The 18,277-nt window shown below is 40.0% G+C and overlaps 1 protein-coding gene across 1 annotated transcript in view; it reads right to left on the reverse strand.

The window, feature by feature from the left end:
• LOC124802918 (multidrug resistance-associated protein 1-like) overlaps nt 1-18,277 on the reverse strand; it is a 370,137-nt gene that overhangs the window by 134,473 nt on the left and 217,387 nt on the right. Inside the window, 3 exon segments of the mRNA XM_047263989.1 lie at nt 380-571; nt 1,713-1,906; nt 17,528-17,647. Of these exon segments, the coding sequence (XP_047119945.1) occupies nt 380-571; nt 1,713-1,906; nt 17,528-17,647 (506 nt within the window).

Consider the following 18,277-nt stretch of genomic DNA (forward strand, 5'->3'; position numbering starts at 1 on the left):
CAAATATTTTAATCAAGACTATTTTTAATTCAATTTTAAAACAGCAGGTAATGTTTTTGACATGTGTTATCTGTCTGCTTGTGTTATATGAGCCTCAACCAAGGTGCAGCTGACTATCAATGTGACACCACGGTAGCGCACATGACAAATTTCTAACAACAAACATTTCTAATTGCAGTGTAGTATACTTTCAAACTGTTTGAAATTATGTTTACAGCTTAATCACTGTTTTTAATAAAAGCATATGTATTTTATGAAAATGATTCATAATTTCTGATAACTGGTATCTAATTATATTACAAGTACGGTTTCAAAATGATCTTTGTTGCACCATTATATGGAGTACATTAACATGTAGATGACTGAAAAGCAGACTTACTTCAATATCTGGGGATTCGCAAACATGAGAACATCTTGTATGAATTTGAGGCATGCACCAAAAAGAAATGTAGGACCAAATGCCTTGCAAATAGCTGGTAGGATAGACGCCTGGTATTTCTTTTTAGATTGTGTTCCCACAAAGTCAACACTAGCAGCATTTTTGTGAAATGATGCTTTGGGAGCACGAGCACTGGAAACAACAAAAAGATTGTTTTACACAGGGCAACTGCAATAATAATATCAAAACATAGACAGACAGACAGACAGACAGACAGACAGACACACAGACACACACACACACACACCAAGGGTGAGAGTATCCATCTGGCTACTAAAGGCAGCATGCACATCTCTCTCACTCTCACAAGAGGTAAATGTAGCACTTTCATCCTACATCCATAAAAAGTATTTCTGCAACCTGATTAGGACAGTGTTAATTTGCAGTCCACTTCATGTCTTACTGTCAGACTGTGTTCGAAAAGCAGTGTCAGGAACTACCTAATCAAACCTTAGCAGAGGTACATGCAATGCTGGATGGTTAATCTAATGGGCAGGTGGCCTCTGCTGCTATGTCCTAGGAACCGTTCTGCATGCATCATTACATTACAGTACCGATGCATGTAATATTGGAAGGACCTGGAGTAATAAAAAAAAATTCAGCATGAGCAAATGGCTGTTCAATATGCACACGATACACTGAGCAGTTGACAAGAGAAACAAACAATGTTTTGACAACTGTGCCACAGCTTTTGAAACACTGAAAAATTACCATTCTTGTCATACTGCTGATGTGTGTATTAACTGTTCAGCACTGCAACTATATAAAAAGTGGTGTCTTTCCTTACACTGAATGAGTGATACCATGGGGAAAGACTCTTAATTTCGTTCAGGAGGTTGTGTGTTCATGTTTAGGGAGGAAGGGGGAAAACACACACACACACACACACACACACACACACACACACACACACACACACACACACACACACACACAGTGCAAATTCCATATATAAAAAAGACACTACTTCTGCATGATCATGTGGTATTTACATACCATGCACAGATTAAACGGAAAGTTGAAACAGTAATGCCTGCATGCTATTGCTTCCTACTTACCCAAAATGTGTCCAGAACTTCCTTTTGAAATGCACATAAAGACAAAACATAGAAAAAAAATATGTCAATAACACACAGACTTGCACTATGCAACCAGATTTAATTTCTTAAGACAAAAAAGTTCTCTCGTGAAAAAAGTGGTTACTTCTGTCAAGAACTGAACTATAACGAAAATAAAAAAACCGTACATTAAAAATGAAAGAAAGGTAACATACTTAGCAGTCTGTTGCAGAGTCTTTTCCCAGTGCTTATCAAATTGAGGGAGCACTTCCCTAGCAGTGTCTTCTGGGTTCATATTCCACAAATCTTTCATTTCCAGTGGCTTTCTGAAACCTTTCCAAGCTAACCTGTCAAACCATGTATAGAGAATTCTTGAGAGGAATGATGCACTTCCTTCAGGACACGGTTTCTGCAAGAATGAGACATTTGGACACACATTACAATTTAATAACTGATGTAAAATTTGTGACTGAATATTTCTTATAACAAAAATATTGAAACGATAGGTAGCTACTTGCCACATGGAGGAAGTACTGCGAGGCAGACTGGCACATTGCAAAATGACTGCTAGTTGTTATGTCTTCTTATAAAATGCCTCTCTGCCAATAATGCCTCCTATGTGGTGAGTAGCATTCTGCTCTTTTCATACTGTTAGTGACAATAGAAGGCGTGATTACTGTTACTGAAGAAGAGAGAGATTGAGCAGTATAAGGCTCATAGCAAAATGATACTTATTTCCTACATGCTTGGATCAACACCTAACAAAAGTCCTATTCTGCAACATCCATCCTACAAGTTTCGGCCAAAGTCTAGGCTCTTCACAAAATTTCAAAACTTTACCACACTCTTCTCATCTTCAGTTACAGGTAGTTCCCTCGTGCTCTGTTCAGCTGTCAACATCCGTGTGCCAACACTAGTCTGCTTCAACAGCAAACCAAATGCCTGGACGAAAGAGGGTGGCTGCAAGGCCTTTAACATCTTCACATCAGAGTATGAGATGCACTGCGCCTCTTTCATCTCCTGGATTTTCTTCTCTCCTGGGAATACAGCACATTCTTTGCTTCAAACTGGATGGGTTTGGGAGCAACTGTCACACAGCAGTGAGGCAGTACGCTGAATACCTGGTCCATTGATGGAGTCGCTTCACCCATATGTAGCGTGACCATTGCAACTCTCCGTGGTACAACAAGAGTGTTCACACTTAAAGCAGTGCATTGGATTAATTACACAGGGCCTAACTTAAGGAGCAGAAAGCCTACTGCAATATATTCAGGGAACTTCTGTAAACTTAATGCCAGGACAAAAAGTGCTGACTTCTGCAGCTCACCATCAACACTTTCCATGAAATTCAGTAGTTCAGTGACCCTTTTGCTTCCCACATCTGTCAGAGTTCCTTCACACCTATATCCAATGTCCTCGCATGTTACAACTCCTTTTCAACAATTTACCACAATGTGCAGCTCATGTAGACTCCATATTCTGTAAGTAGTTTGGCATTTAACACATTGTTTTGTCAGGTAGCTTTCAGTGTATCAGGAGTGAACAATTTTGAAGCCTTTTGACAGATTTGATGATGTCCTGCAAGTCCCTGTAGAGCTTTTGGATGCAGAAAGGAGATAGTTTTTCAAATGCATCTGTAACACATTTAACAGCAACAAATACATTATTTACTGCAGGATGTTTTAAGTTACTGCTACTACTGTCATCCATATGCACAGCTGTCTCAGGTGGACTGGCCACGCAAGGTCTCCTTTGAGCACTCAAATTACTGGTAGTAGAAGAAAGGGATTTAGAGTACATGGAAATCCCAAGAGCATCAAGGGACAAGCATCCACCCTGACATAGCCCAGCTTGCCTGGGTTAGCCTTACACAACCGAGGCACAGTAGGTTCCAGAGGTTGCCCATTAACTCTGTTCTGCAACAGCCAAGCACCTCATTGGCACACAGCACGTGTCAAGACTGACTTTTTTTTATACAGGTTTATATCGTCCTCATGATCCAGGTGGTCAAACCAAGATTCGCAATCCCCATGAGACACTGTATTCCATGGTGGTCACTGAACATGCCCAGCGCTTACAGTTGCAGAAGTCCCCAAGCAGATTTGTCTGTAGTGGACTAGATGTGAAGAGCAACTATATATTATTTCTGTTTTGCAATGTTATAGATGCCCAAGTGTGCATTTATGCTGCCACTTTGCTATTTTCCATAGCCTGGTGGTGGTGGTGGTAATACGGCAGCAGCGGCGGCAGATGTGGCGGTGAACGAAGCCCACCTACTCTTAATGGCCTATTTAAACTGCCTTGTGATTGCTCACTACTATCCTCACCATGTGATGCTGTCAAGCTTGTCTTGTATCGCATCCTGAAACTTTAGCCATAACAAGGTCACTCTAGCAGTGCCGTCTTTTTGTGTTCCTCACTGCTTGGTTTATCACACAGCATACGCCTACTTCCAGATCTCCATCAACATCCATACCCTGTAAACTTCTGTGAAGTGCATCATAGGTGATAATTCCCACTGTAAACATATATTTAAGTATGGAGGATGGGAAAAATTACTTCTACATACCTCTATGCAAGCTGTAATTAGATTTATCTTCTCTTCACAATCTCTCCAAGGTTGATGTATAGGCATCTGTAGTATATTCCTAGATTCCTCACTTAATAACTTTGGGTCACATTCCATATCTTACATTATTCTGGTTCAATATTATTTAAAATAAACTGGAAAATTAGTTATGACAGTCTTATCTGCCTGAGAAAGTGTGTAGAATAATTTTTGTGCTGTTATTAGAACCATGAAAGTATCTCATTCAAAGAGTCCACCCATAGCACCTCTTTATTTCTAGTTGTCGGTAACCACATTTTTATTGTGAATGAGCCACTATTACTATCATCAGATGACACACTGAACGTTTTTGCTTGGCATACTGCAAGTAATCGACTCAATTAGCCATGTGAACAGCTGCAGCGTAGAGGTCCCTGGCAAGAAGCGAGGCATGCACAACCAGCGATGTGTCAACAATGAGGCTTCAGCATAAATGTACCAAGGTTCAAGGTGAGCAGCGAGGTGTCACGTACTAGCACCAAGCAGTTAGCAGTGAGGCTCCAGCATAAATGTACCCCAAGATTCTGGTATATGAGCAGCTAGTGCCACAGTCACAAGCAATATAATAAATGGGGAAGATGAAAACAAGCTGCCTAACTACTTTTTTAAAGTATCTTTCATTGTGGAGGAAGCCATCTTGCCATATCCTATAACACATCACTCACTCAAAGAAGCCAAAGTCACATCCAGTGAAAATAGTAATGCAGGTATGGCAGCTGTTGCTCATGTTTACAATTGCCATGAATATGTATGAAGTCTGCACTCTTAGGCTGACACATTTGACACATGGAATTGTACATCATTCCCTCCTCCCCATCAACCTGTTTGAGAACATTACTCTTCCCTGTTTGCACCAGTACTTAAAAACCACCCCTACCCAACAGCAACTGGTACTTCCAGATGCTACCAATACAGACAATAACAAACGACAGTCTCTTTCTAGGAAGCAACGGTATTCACACTAATAGTCAGAGCCATTCGATAGACAACTTATTAGATGTAATGGTTCCCAGTCTCAGGAGGTTTGAGAACTGTACTTCCACCCGAGGGGCACAACTAAGATATCTTAAGCAAATTATACCTACTTGCAGATGTTATCTGCTGCCTGATATCATTTATGGCTGGTCTCTACTGGACTAGAATTAGACATCACAGATTTAAGGAACAGAATTCTAAGCATTGTTTTGAACAATGATCTTAAAGCTCTGTCAATGAAATGCCCAGTCAACCAGTGTCAACAGAGGAAGTCTGCTAAGAGAATACTAAATGCAAATATTTGTGCAGATTGGTTTTTTGAAATTTAGTTCGAACTGTACAGCCAATAGGTTGGTTTGTGTCCTCAGATTGGGTATCCCAGACTCTAGTAGAGCTGATGTTGCCCACCTACTGCAGAAAGACATTGCTTTCTCAAAAGTGTGGGTTAAGCTCCTCAACACAAGGTTGTCACTGTCATTACAGCAAGTTTGTTTGTAGACATTATCACTGATAATGATATCTGGACGCTGGTCACTGGAAACAAGCAGCAAAACAGAGCAGAACGAACTGTTGTACCAGATGTAACTACCTAGTGCTGTGTGGCGATTTCAATGTTCATGGCTTTAGCTGTGGCACACTTATGCAGATAGTCTGGGACAAACTTTAGTTAAAATAATACAGGACAACCAGCTGCTTATCCTGAATGATTGATCTATGGTGTTATGCACCTTTCTCAAAGTAGTGGTTCTTCAGCGGACCTTCCTTTTATGTTTACCATCAACTGTCAATTTATCTATTTGGCCATTATTACAGCAGTTGTCAGTCCAAAGACTTGTTTTCATGCATCTCTTTACGTGAATCTATCCTGTGCAAGCTCCTTCCTTTCTGCATTTACTGCAGTCTACATCCATTTGAACCTGCTTATTGTATTCAAGCTTTGTCTCCCTCTGGAATTTTTACCCTCCACATTTCCTACCATTACAAAATCAAAGATTCCTTGATGCCTCAGTATGTGACTGTCAAATGACCTCTTCTTTTATAGTGAAGTTGTGTCAAATTTATTTTCTCCTAATTCCATCAAACCATCTCATCTTCAGGACTCTTATGTAGCATCACATTTCAAGAGCTTCTCTTACCTTTTTGTCTAAACTGCTAACCCTCCATGTTTCACTTCTGTACGATGACACACTACGTACGAATACCCTAAGAAAATATTTCCTAACATGTTATTGCAATTGTTATTACATGTTAATAAATTCTTGTTTTCCAAAACAGATTTTCTTGCTATTGTCAGTGCATTTTATATTCTCTCTACTTCTCCTATCACTAGTTGCTTTGTTCTCAAATAGTGAAACTTATTATTAACAACATTTAGCATCTCACTTCCTTGTGTAACTCCCCAGTACTACCCTATTTGAATTACCGTATTTACTCGAATCTAAGCCGCACTTTTTTTCCAGTTTTTGTAATCCAAAAAACCCCCTGCGGCTTAGAATCGAGTGCAAAGCATGCGGGAGTTCTGAAAAATGTTGGTGGGTGCCGCCACAACTAACTTCTGCCGTCGAATATATGTAGCGCCACACAAGCATGCTTTGTAGGCACAAAGATACATACTGACACCAAAATCTCTGCGTCAGTCAATAAATTTTTAAAACAAGTGGAAGATGAGCCTTTTTCCTCCGCCCAGAGTTTCTACCACTGCATTTTGGTACATTATCAAACGAAGTAAATACAAATTCTGTATTGTTGATCTTCGAATGTAGCAGCATTTCAATGTACTACGAAAATCCGACTGGCAAGACTGTTTGGGATGTTTGTCAATATGGCCAACTCTATGTTCTGAATTTTTTTCTACCTGTGAGAAGAGATGGTTGCTAATAGGAGCTTTTATGAATTGTGAATCACATGTAATATTCTCTTCGCTATAAGATTAATACGAATATGAACATTTTGCCATGTATTGTTTCGTGTTTGCTACTATCTCATTTAAATCCTGTCTGCCTAATAAACTACGAAACTAGAGTGAGACAACAGCAAACGGGGAAGAATATACATATCATGTCATGTCATGTTTATATTCGTATTATTCTTATGCCTGATAGTGATACAGTCAGAAATGAAGCACGGCAACTGACTAGGTTTTTAAATCTAAGATGTCTCTTTTCTGTGCAGAATGTAATGAACTAAAGAGGCGCCTGCAAAGATTTTGGAACGGAGAAAAATTTTCGCTAAAATTTCATTCAGAACATCATCTATCATACGCAGTCTGTTATTTGGTTCTTGTTGATCATTATCAAAGAAAGCAGTAGTGTAAGTAACAACAAATGTTTCGCTAATGAGATGACTCCTCTCTATTTTTTATTTGCAAGCGGCGGTAGCGCGCACAAAAGCAAGCCACGCCGCGAGCAGCAACAGGCCGTAAACACGCACTATCAGAATGCGACAAACAATGCCAGTGCAGTAATGCATTTTCAGCTTGGAGTGACGTAAACACCTATAATAAAGAGAACGGCACTTATCAGATCAAAGAAAAATAAGCAATCAATTCAAACCAGACGAAGCACGTGAAAAAGGAAGGATATCCGTATAAATACGGACGGAGCGCGTGATGCGTAGCAATGGCTACCTGGTAAACCGTAACTGCTAAGCTTACGACTCGAACCAAACTACTGCAGCTGTATCGTCATTCATTCGACCTAAATTGTGTCTCATATTACAACTAGACAAACTTTGTTTCGATTTGGAGGTGCGACCTAAAACTTCTCTCTCCCCTTGAATTTCGAGTCTCAAATTTCAGGTGCGGCTTAGATTCGGGAAAATTTTTTTTCCTTGATTTCGAGTCTCATTTTTCAGGTGCGGCTTAGATTCGAGTAAATACGGTAAGTACCTTCCACTACCTTCTTTCCACTATTGTTGTTCATCTTGTACCCTCTTTTCGAGACACTACTGCTCTCAAGACTTTCAGAACATCTGACAGAATTACAATGTCGTCAGCATGATATGTTGGGATCTGGCAACTACTTTATGGCAGAAATATCCATGATCAGGGTATATAAGGAGGAGAATTTGCTTAGATGCTACGATCATAGCAAACGCATTTATTCAGACAGCTAAGAAGCTCCAAAAGCTCTATCAGCCCATGCAATGCGACCAATTTTTGTTGCAGAATGCCACAAAGTCCTTTTGAAGCTAGGAGAAAGCAACAGGGTAAATATGCTGTGTTGTCTCCGATCAGTCAGGAATTAGTGGACCTGAACAAGATGACAGACTAGCCAGGGCAGGTGCGATTACTATTTACTGCACTGGAAACTGTCCAAACCTCACTAACACAACTGTGAAATCAAAACCAAGAAAGGGGATCAGAAGGCAGCTTGCAGAATATTAGACTATGATCCAAACAAAATAGGACACACTAATGATTCCATATGCATGTTCTAAGGGAAGTCCTCCAATAATGGGCTTTGAAGGTGACAGGCTGAACTCATGGGAGGGCTAATGACAAGCGATGGAAAATTTAAAGAAATAACCTACACACTCATGAGTACAGCGAAAGAAGACACCTAGGAGGAGTAGTCTATATGGGGAGAGTGACCAAACTGCAAAATGCGCACGCACAAAAATAACCTGCAGAGGATGTAGGTCGGACTGATCAGCCAGCAGCTGTGTAGGGATCATGGGTTCTTACCGGGCTTAAGGACAGGAACCACACTACCAGCCCTCCACTGAGAGCACGAAACATCTTTGAGGCAAATATGGCTAAACACCTAGAACATGTACTGTTGGCATGGAGGATTAAGGTGTTGAATCAATTGGTTACTGATAGAATCAGGGCCAGAAGCTGCATTGTGTGAAGAGGAGAGGACCAGAATGAGCTCCCATTCAGTAAAAGCTTTATTACAAGATTCCACCTGACAAGGGGTAAAACATAAATGGGAAGCTTTGGCCCACTATTTCTGAAGGAGGAAGTTAGTCGGATAGGAGGCTGACATAGAAGTCATCACAAAATGGGACACAAGGAATTTGTGAGGACTGACAGATCCGTACAAAGGCCACCCAGGAAGGCAAGGTCTGAAATGGAAGCCTGGCAAAATTGAACGGTGCGGAGTGTAGTCCACGTCCATTACAAAGGTACTGAAGGACCTAGGAAGGATACAAAGCATTCCCAACACACTTGCTTGCTCTGTTTGATTGAGTAACTGTCACTAAGGAGTTTGAAAATAGAAAGACTGGTGGTGAATAGTTGCCACTGAAGGTGTTGCAAGGCTCAACAGTGATGGCAATGGCTGTGCTCTACCACGGGATCAGCTAGCAGCGAAACTAGCACGGCAAGTAGCGTACGGCAATGCTGGCGACACGAATAATTTTATCTGGTACGTCACAAATTACTTCTTTAATATAACCTGATAAAGGTATATAGGGCTAATCAGCACAATAGAAAGCTTTGTGGAATAACTTTCCATCCAGAGGTGGCAATGGAACGAGATAATTAACAAGAAGAGGTCACTAATGCAGAGGTCATTGTGCAGCAACCAGTGTGAGGAAGAGAGAATGGGAGGGGATGTGATTGGAAGATCAATGGCAGAGAATGTGTCCTAAATGGCACTAAAATGTTTACATGAACCATCATTAAGAAAGCCAAGGTTTGTTCCACACGAACCTTTTCTATGAAGATATCCAGACACAACGAAAAAGCACCGCCCACAAACGGTGACAAGCATTAAAATCCCCAAGGAGGAGGAAATGAGGAAGGAGTTGCTGAAGGAGGGCCCTTGGGACATGGGGCATAGGCGGCTTGTCAGGAGGGAGAGAGAGATTTCACCCATGACCACAGCGACCAAATGGTCCTGGATGGCAGCAGCTTCCAATGCAGTATGAAGGGGGATCCACATACTAACGACGTCCGTACTGGCCAATGTGCTGACTCCACTAAAAGCCCTTAAAGGGCAGATCCAGTTCTTACAAATCACAAAATCTGCAAGGCACCGGTGAGTGAGCATCAATAAAATGAGATTCCTGAAGAATGACAAGTTGCACAGCAAACGAAATAAGGTACTGCAACTCTGGAAGAGGACTGTAGTATCCATTACAACTCTACTGAATAAGCACAGAATGCAGTACAGTTGAAGAGGAATGGACATCCCTAAAAAGGGCAATAACGGAATTTGGGAAGGAAAACATAGGTAATAGAAGGTAACTGCAAAGAAACCATGCATATCAAAAGAAATGCTTCAATTGATTGATGAAAGGAGGAAGTACAAAAATGTTCCGGGAGAGTCAAGAATACAGAAATACAAGTCGCTGAGGAATGAAATAAATAGGAAGTGCAGGGAAGCTGAGACAAAATGGCTGCACGGAAAATGTGAAGAAATCTAAAAAGAAAAGATTGTCAGTAGGACTGACTCAGCATAGAGGGAAGTCAAAACAACCTTCGGTGACATTAAAAGCAAGGGTGATAACATTAAGAGTGCAATGGGAATTCCACTGTTAAATGCAGACAAGAGAGCGGATAGGTGGAAAGAATACATTGAAAGCCTCTACGATGAGGAAGATTTGTCTAATGGGATAGAAGAAGAAACAGGAGTCTATTTAGAATAGATAGGGGACCCGGTATTAGAATCAGAATTTCAAAGAGCTTTGGTGGACTTAGGATCAAATAAGGCAGAAGAGATAGATAACATTCCATCAGAATTTCTAAAATTGTTGTAGGAAGTGGCAACAAAACTACTATTCATGGTGTGTAGAATGTACGAATCTGGCAACATACCATCTGACTTTTGAAAACAACAACATCCACACAATTCTGAAGATGGGAAGAACTGTCAAGTGCGAGAATTATCACACAATCAGCTTAACAGCTCATGCATCCAAGTTACTGACAAGAATAATATACAGAAGAATGGAAAAAATGAGGATGTGCTAGATGACTATCAGTTTGGCTTCAAGAATGGTAAACGCACGAGAGAGGCAATTCTGGCGTTGCGGTTAATAATGGAAGCAAGACTAAAGAAAAATCACGACACGTTCATAGGATTTGTTGACCTGGAAAAAGCGTTCAACAATGTAAAATGGTGCTATATGTTTGAAATTCTGAGAAAAATAGGGGTAAGCTATAGGGAGAGATGGGTCACACACAATATGTGCAACAGCCAAGAGGGAATAATAAGAGTCGACGACCAAGAACGAAGTGCTCATATTAAAAAGGGTGTCAGGCAAGGGTTTAGTCTTTCGCTCCTACTGTTCAATCCGTATATCAATGAAGCAATGATGGAAATAAAAGAAAGGTTCAGACGTGGAATTAAAATTCAAGGTGAAAGGATATCAATGATATGATTTGTTGATCACATTGCTATCCTGAGTGAAAGGGAAGAATAATTACATAATCTGCTGAATGGAATGAACAGTCTAATGAGTACACAGTATGGAGTGAGAATAAATCAAAGAGAGACAAAGGTAATGAGAAGCAGTAGAAATGAGAACAGCGAGAAACATAATATCAGGATCGATGGTCACGAAGTAGATGAAGTTAAGGAATTCTGCTTCCTAGGCAGTAAAATAACGAGTGATGGATGGAGCAAGGACGACATCAAAAGCAGACTAGCAATGGCAAAAAGGGCACTCATGGCCAGAGAAGCCTACTAATATCAATTATCGGCCTTAATTTGAGGAGGAAATTTCTGAGAATGTACGTCTGGAGTACAGCATTGTATGGTAGTGAAACATTTACTGTGGGAAAACCGGAACAGAAGAGAATTGAAGCATTTGAGATGTGGTGCTACAGACAAATGTTGAAAATTAGGTGGACTGATACGGTAAGGAATGTGGAGGTTCTGTAAAGAATCGGAGAGGAAAGGAACATCCGGAAAACCCTGATAAGACAAAAGTACAGGACGATAGGACATCTTTTAAGACATGAGGGAATGACTTCCAAAGTACTAGAGGGAGTTGTAGAAGGCAAAAACTGTAGAGGAAGACAGGACACCAAATCCCCACCCCCAAAAAAAAACCACCTTATGTATTCTTACATGTCTTAAATGATGTAGCACACCCCTTTATCCCAAAATGAAATTTAAGATCTCATTAGGTTAGAACAGTGATATGGCGGAAACAGAATGCTCATTAGGAATGACCTAAAAAAAAAAAACAAACAACAACAACAACAACAACAACAACAACAACAACCTGATACTGAAGAAGAGTTTCCCATACTTGGAAAATTATATCCAATATTGAAACGTAAATACTCAAACCAAGATTTTTGCGAATGTAGTAACAGTAAATTATGGTGATTGGAGACAGTAAGATAGGACTGGCAATGGATGACTAATGAGCAACTCCCCTCTACCTAGTGTTTCCCTCTCCAACTCTACTCACACAGTGTCATTGAGGCCCTGCCACACTATAAGGTTCATTTGTTTATCACCTATCATCGGGGAAAGAGGGCCAGGGGAATGGTTCTGGAGCATCTCAGACTGTTTATACAACTTAGAACAAGCATCACTCTTTCCTTGGTCTCCTTGCCCTCCCCTCTTTATTCAGATTTACTCTCCTTTACATTGCACTATAATTCCGATTGCCATTTTGCTTATCACTGTGGCTATTACTCCATTTGATTCTGGTTGTTACTGTGGCTATTTTTCTATTACAGTTCTTGAGAATATTGAAAAGAAAGACTATTGAAAACTGTGTATTCAATGAGGAATGGGAAATTGATCTCATAATGAATGATGTGTTAGAGTGGATAAGAAAAAAAAAGTAATGCAAGAGTTGCCCGAACCATCAAGTCTTGAAGAAAACAGTTTAACTGCATCACATACGGCATGTTTAAAAGTAACAAAAGTTTGTATTCCTCTGACAATAACAGGCAGCAACTTTCAACTGAAATGTCCGGTCCTATAAGAGAATAATGTAATATGTGTCGAGCACAAGTCATGATGCAGGAACAATAAAATGCAGAACTTTGTGTGTGGCCATGGGTCATGCACAGATAGCCGAAGCAGGTACAGCGGCCGCTCATGTAAAGCAAGAAATGCAGGTTTGATTCCTGGTCTGGCTCAAATTTTCATGTCATCATTCCCTTATCCAGTTGATGGTTGTTTGCATTCATAACTGCGAATAGGTTTCGTGTAGATCGGAAATGCTTCAGCGAAGGCATTTTATAAGGATGGTGGTGCTTAACATTTTAAAACACTTGCTGTCATGTAATACTGCAAAAGCTCAAATTCTTGATATGGACCATAGAACAGAAGAGAAACTAAACAATTTAACTGCCAACTGTCTGTGTCATTCTTGGTGTGACGACGAGAAGTCCAATCAAAATTACTTATAGCTGATGCCTGTCACTTGCTGCTACTGTGTTGGCACATCGGCTGCCAGCTACTGATCAGTTACAGGTAACACAAACTTGGCGGCAAGTCACTTCACACACACAGTTAATGTGTCGGAGCAATGCTGGATGCGGAAGCCACGTGGTATGATGGAAATGCGAGATGCTCTGTCAACAGCCAACGTTAAGTGACCAATGACTTAACTGTGGCAGATAATGCATTTTGTAGCCCTGTCTTAACCTAACCACAACCTCAAGATTTGCAATGTATATGAGAAAAAGCAGTAACAGTCAGTGGCCAAACTAAATTCATGATCGCTTTGTTCACAGTGATTAAAGCTAACCTCTTTGAGCAAATTCAGGACAGAAAAAAATCAGTTTCAGCACTAAAAAACAAATTATAATTTCATGCAGTCATTCACTCACTACCTGAAACTATTGTCACACTGACTACATGGACTGCCACTTTACCAACCAATGAGCAGTCGTCATTTGCACTTTGTTGGGAGATTATAGACGATGCAGGCAGAGTCCAAATGAAGGAAGAATGATATGGGGAAAAATAAGAGTAAATAAAAAAAGTTAATACAATAATGAAAATGAAGTAACAAAGTATTGTAACTTTTAATAAAATTACATTTAAATCAGTTAACTGAAGGCACAGTCCATACCAATTCAGGCAGGCTACGAAAAAATCTTAACCTTCATAGTCTCTGTTATTGAATTTAGCGTATGTTAAAATGAAGGACTAAGTAAGGAACATGTATTTTTGTTTTCTCCAAAAAAAATTTCTGGTCCGAGATACAGTCCTCCAAAGATGACTGTGCATACCATTTTGAAGATGTCTATTTTGGAAAAAATTTTAAAATGCTGTATCTCTGGAACAGTTCTAGATATTTTGTTGGGGTTTTTTATTTGAGAGAGAATTGCTTTATGACTACAAAGAAATCCTCTGTTTGGACTTATCTGTCAAAGTTCTTTTACTATAGCATTCTGAATTTTTATAATTTATAGAATTTTTTTCAAAAATGCCAATCCATAAAATTTTATTAGTACCATACAGTTCTACGAGGGTTGTTTTTTTTTTTTAAGTAAGGGCCGTTCGCGTGTATAGTCACGTAGTTCGCGCGGACGCCGCAACAAGCCACCACGCCACTTGCCGGCATCCTTCCCATTCACACTGATGCAAGTTGTAGCTCTGTAGCTGACGTGTACGCATCACTGTGCTACTTTACAATGTTTACGATTATTGAATCGCCCGCCGCGTGTCAGATACGGTCAGTGATATGTTTTTTGACCGCGAGAAGTGTATCAGCTGCAGAAATTCATTGTCAGTTAGCAGAAGTTTATGGCTTGAATGCAATGAGTGAAGGTAAAGTGCATCAATGGGTTAGAGAGTTTAATAATGGCCGTCAAAACGTCCATGACGAAGAACGCTCAGGCCGGCCCTCTGTGATCACTGACGATTTGGTGGCTGCAGTCGAAACAAAGATTCGTGAGGACAGAAGATTCACAATTTACACTCTTTCTTTGGAATTTCCACAAGTTTCAAGATTGGTTTTGTACAAAATTGTGTCTGAAAACCTAAACTTTAAGAAACTGTGTTCTCGGTGGGTACCCAGACTCCCCACAGAGGACCACAAAGGGAAGAGATTTGCCACTTCATTGGACTTTTTGATTCGTTATGAGGAAGAAAGGGATGACATGTTGAGTCAAATTGTCACTGGAGATTTTCACTCTGCAGCGGAGTGTGCGCTGCAGAGTGAAAATCTCATTCTGGAAACCTCCCCCAGGCTGTGGCTAAGCCATGTCTCCGCAATATCCTTTCTTTCAGGAGTGCTAGTTCTGCAAGGTTCGCAGGAGAGCTTCTGTAAAGTTTGGAAGGTAGGAGACGAGATACTGGCAGAAGTAAAGCTGTGAGTACCGGGCGTGAGTCGTGCTTCGGTAGCTCAGAGGGTAGAGCACTTGCTCGCGAAAGGCAAAGGTCCCGAGTTCGAGTCTCGGTCGGGCACACAGTTTTAATCTGCCAGGAAGTTTTACGTCATAGTGCATAAAATTTTGATCTTCCAATATGTGAAGCTGTATAGTTGCTGTTATAAATTGTAAAAGTTTCTTTAATACTGCGAATCTTTTACCTCTTCACTTTCTCAACTTTTTGGCCATCGACTGTTACAGTTATAGTGGCTTTTTGTTGGCACTCTGGTGAGAATAGTCCCATTTCTCTTCCAGATAAATTGACTGCACTATTTCAACTTGTGCTGCTTCTACAGGATGACCATAATAGGAGTCTGGTCTTCAAAAAGACTCCTCTTACAGACTCACATTTCTTGATTTGTCTACCATGCACTTTGATACTGATGGAATGTGGTTCAACATTGTTTTCTTTGAATATGTCTCTGGAACTAGCACATTCTTCACTGTAGTATGCACAGTATTCAACAGCTGAATTTATATTCATGAAAAATTCCTGGCAAGAGGTGCAAGAGTGCTTTGGTTCATTTTCTTCTTAAGATGGAATTTCTACTTTGAAGAGTGTGGTCAATTTTGCTGCAGTGTATTCATCCATAGCTTTAGTAATTTTTCTGCACTGTCTTGATGCATAGATTATGACTCGACTTCAATGGCCACAGTTTCTTAACAGGACTGACACCTACCTCTGTACCGGTTGTTGACTGATTCAGGGTATTTAATCCTTTCTGTATTGGTGCAGAATCTGCACGATCTGCACCATGGAAGGCTTCACCTTCTTCAGATACTACCAATGCTGTTATTCTGTCAAAACTTTTAGAACACAAATAGTCATCACTGGAAACATCTTCACTTTGCAACACAGTCTTCAAATGAGAACACTTATTCCCAAACTGAACAAAGTCTGTTTTTTATGTTTGTTTGTCTTATCACTCTTTTATGGATATGCAGATAGTTAACACACTTCACTCTCCCATGGCTCCAGTCAGAAGACATTTTATTTCAAACAGTCCTAATCACAAAATACAATGCAACTGCGTCAACTGACAAATTCCTCACGAAAACACAGAACTGACTGGATGATCTCAGATTTCTTAGAAGCCTCTTCAGTAAACAAATTATCACTGAACAACTACAATACAGAAACCTGCAATGAACAACCATGATAAACTGCATGAAACTACAACAAAGTTAAGAAATATCTGCAACAATGAAAGTGAAAAGTAAGAACAGCAACAAAGAAAGTGATAAGAAATAAGCCTGTCCAACTTAAAAGTGGAAGCTCTCCTTTGCAGAGAATACAGTACTGTGTGGTACTAATCAACAGAAGAAAATATCTAACTTTTCTGGATTGGCACTTTTGGAAAAAAAATTTCTATACATTATTAAAAAATTCAGAAGGCGACAGTAAAAAAAACTCTGACAGACATGTCCAAACGGAGGATACCATTGTAATTATAAAGTAATTACCTTTCAAATTAAAAAAAATAACAACAAATCTAGAACTGTTACAGATATACAGCATTTTAAAAAATTTTCCAAAATTCGCATCTTCAAAATGATGTTCACAGTGTCATCTTTGGAGGTCTGTATCTTGGGGCAGGAATTTCTTTTGTGAAAACAAAAAAGTACATATTCCTTACTTACTCCTGAATTTTAACATATGCTAAATTCAATTACATCCGAGACTACGAAGGCAGCCCCCAGCCTGAAGTTATGCAGATTATGCCTGAATAAAAATAATAATTAAGGTATTTCAATTACATTTAGAAATAAAAGAAAGATTCCACTGCATTTCACGAGATACAAACATATACCCTTTCACACAAAAGATTAAGGCACTGACCACTGTGCTGTGCTACGTTCCATACTGACTGTCAGTGTAATATTTATGACTCTGGTACCCAAGTAGCAACGATGAACTGCAGCCTTCCAAATTTGGCTTTACGTAATGTTATGCAACATTTATCTAATGTAAGTCGGTCTCTCCGACCACATTAGCTGTATACGTGACACTGAATCGTATTAGTGTGGAAGAAACCAGTAAGGTTTGGTTAGTGCTGTGTATGAAACGTGTGTGTGTGTGTGTGTGTGTGTGTGTGTGTGTGTGTGTGTGTGTGTGTGTGTGTGTGTGTCCATATCTTTTTCATACTCACCTCAACTGTAGGATATTCAGAGAATCTTGGAGCGGCATCGGCAAAACAACTCAGGACTAATATCACCAATATTAGAGGGTAATATATCATATATGAAATGAACGAAAATGCTGGTTCAAACTGCAAAAAAAAAAAAAAAAAAAAAAAATTAACACTGTAAAACATATACAGAGGATATTACTAATACTGCAACTATGCTACTCACACAACACAGAGTACTTTGTCATTAATTTACAAACTGCATAGGCACCAAATCTTCAAACAGGAATTTGCCACAAATCATATTATCTCCTTTTATATTCAATAATAAAGACAGTAAAAAAAAATTTATTTCATTTTTACAACAACAAGAAATGGATAGATTGCTTCCTGCAGCATAGAAGAGGTACTGAGTCATAGGCAGGGACATACAAAGCAATTACACACACACACACACACACACACACACACACACAACCACAGAGAGAGAGAGAGAGAGAGAGAGAGAGAGAGAGAGAGAGACCCAGCATCTGACATGAGCAGCAGTCTGCTGGAGTATGTTGTGGGGGTAAGGAGGCGGCACGGAGTGGGTACAAGTAGGGATTGCAAAGCAGATGTGGGGAAGATACTGTGCTGCCAGTGGGAGTATGAAGATACGTCGAGACGACAGGATTGGTTTCTAGGTGCGAAGTCAGGAGGCTGTTCTCGGCAATGAGGATGGCAGACGAGATAAGTAGAGAAGGGGACGAGACTAGTAGGAGTGTTGGTGGG

This window comes from Schistocerca piceifrons, chromosome 6, assembly GCF_021461385.2.
Source record: "Schistocerca piceifrons isolate TAMUIC-IGC-003096 chromosome 6, iqSchPice1.1, whole genome shotgun sequence".
Lineage (NCBI taxonomy): Eukaryota > Metazoa > Arthropoda > Insecta > Orthoptera > Acrididae > Schistocerca > Schistocerca piceifrons.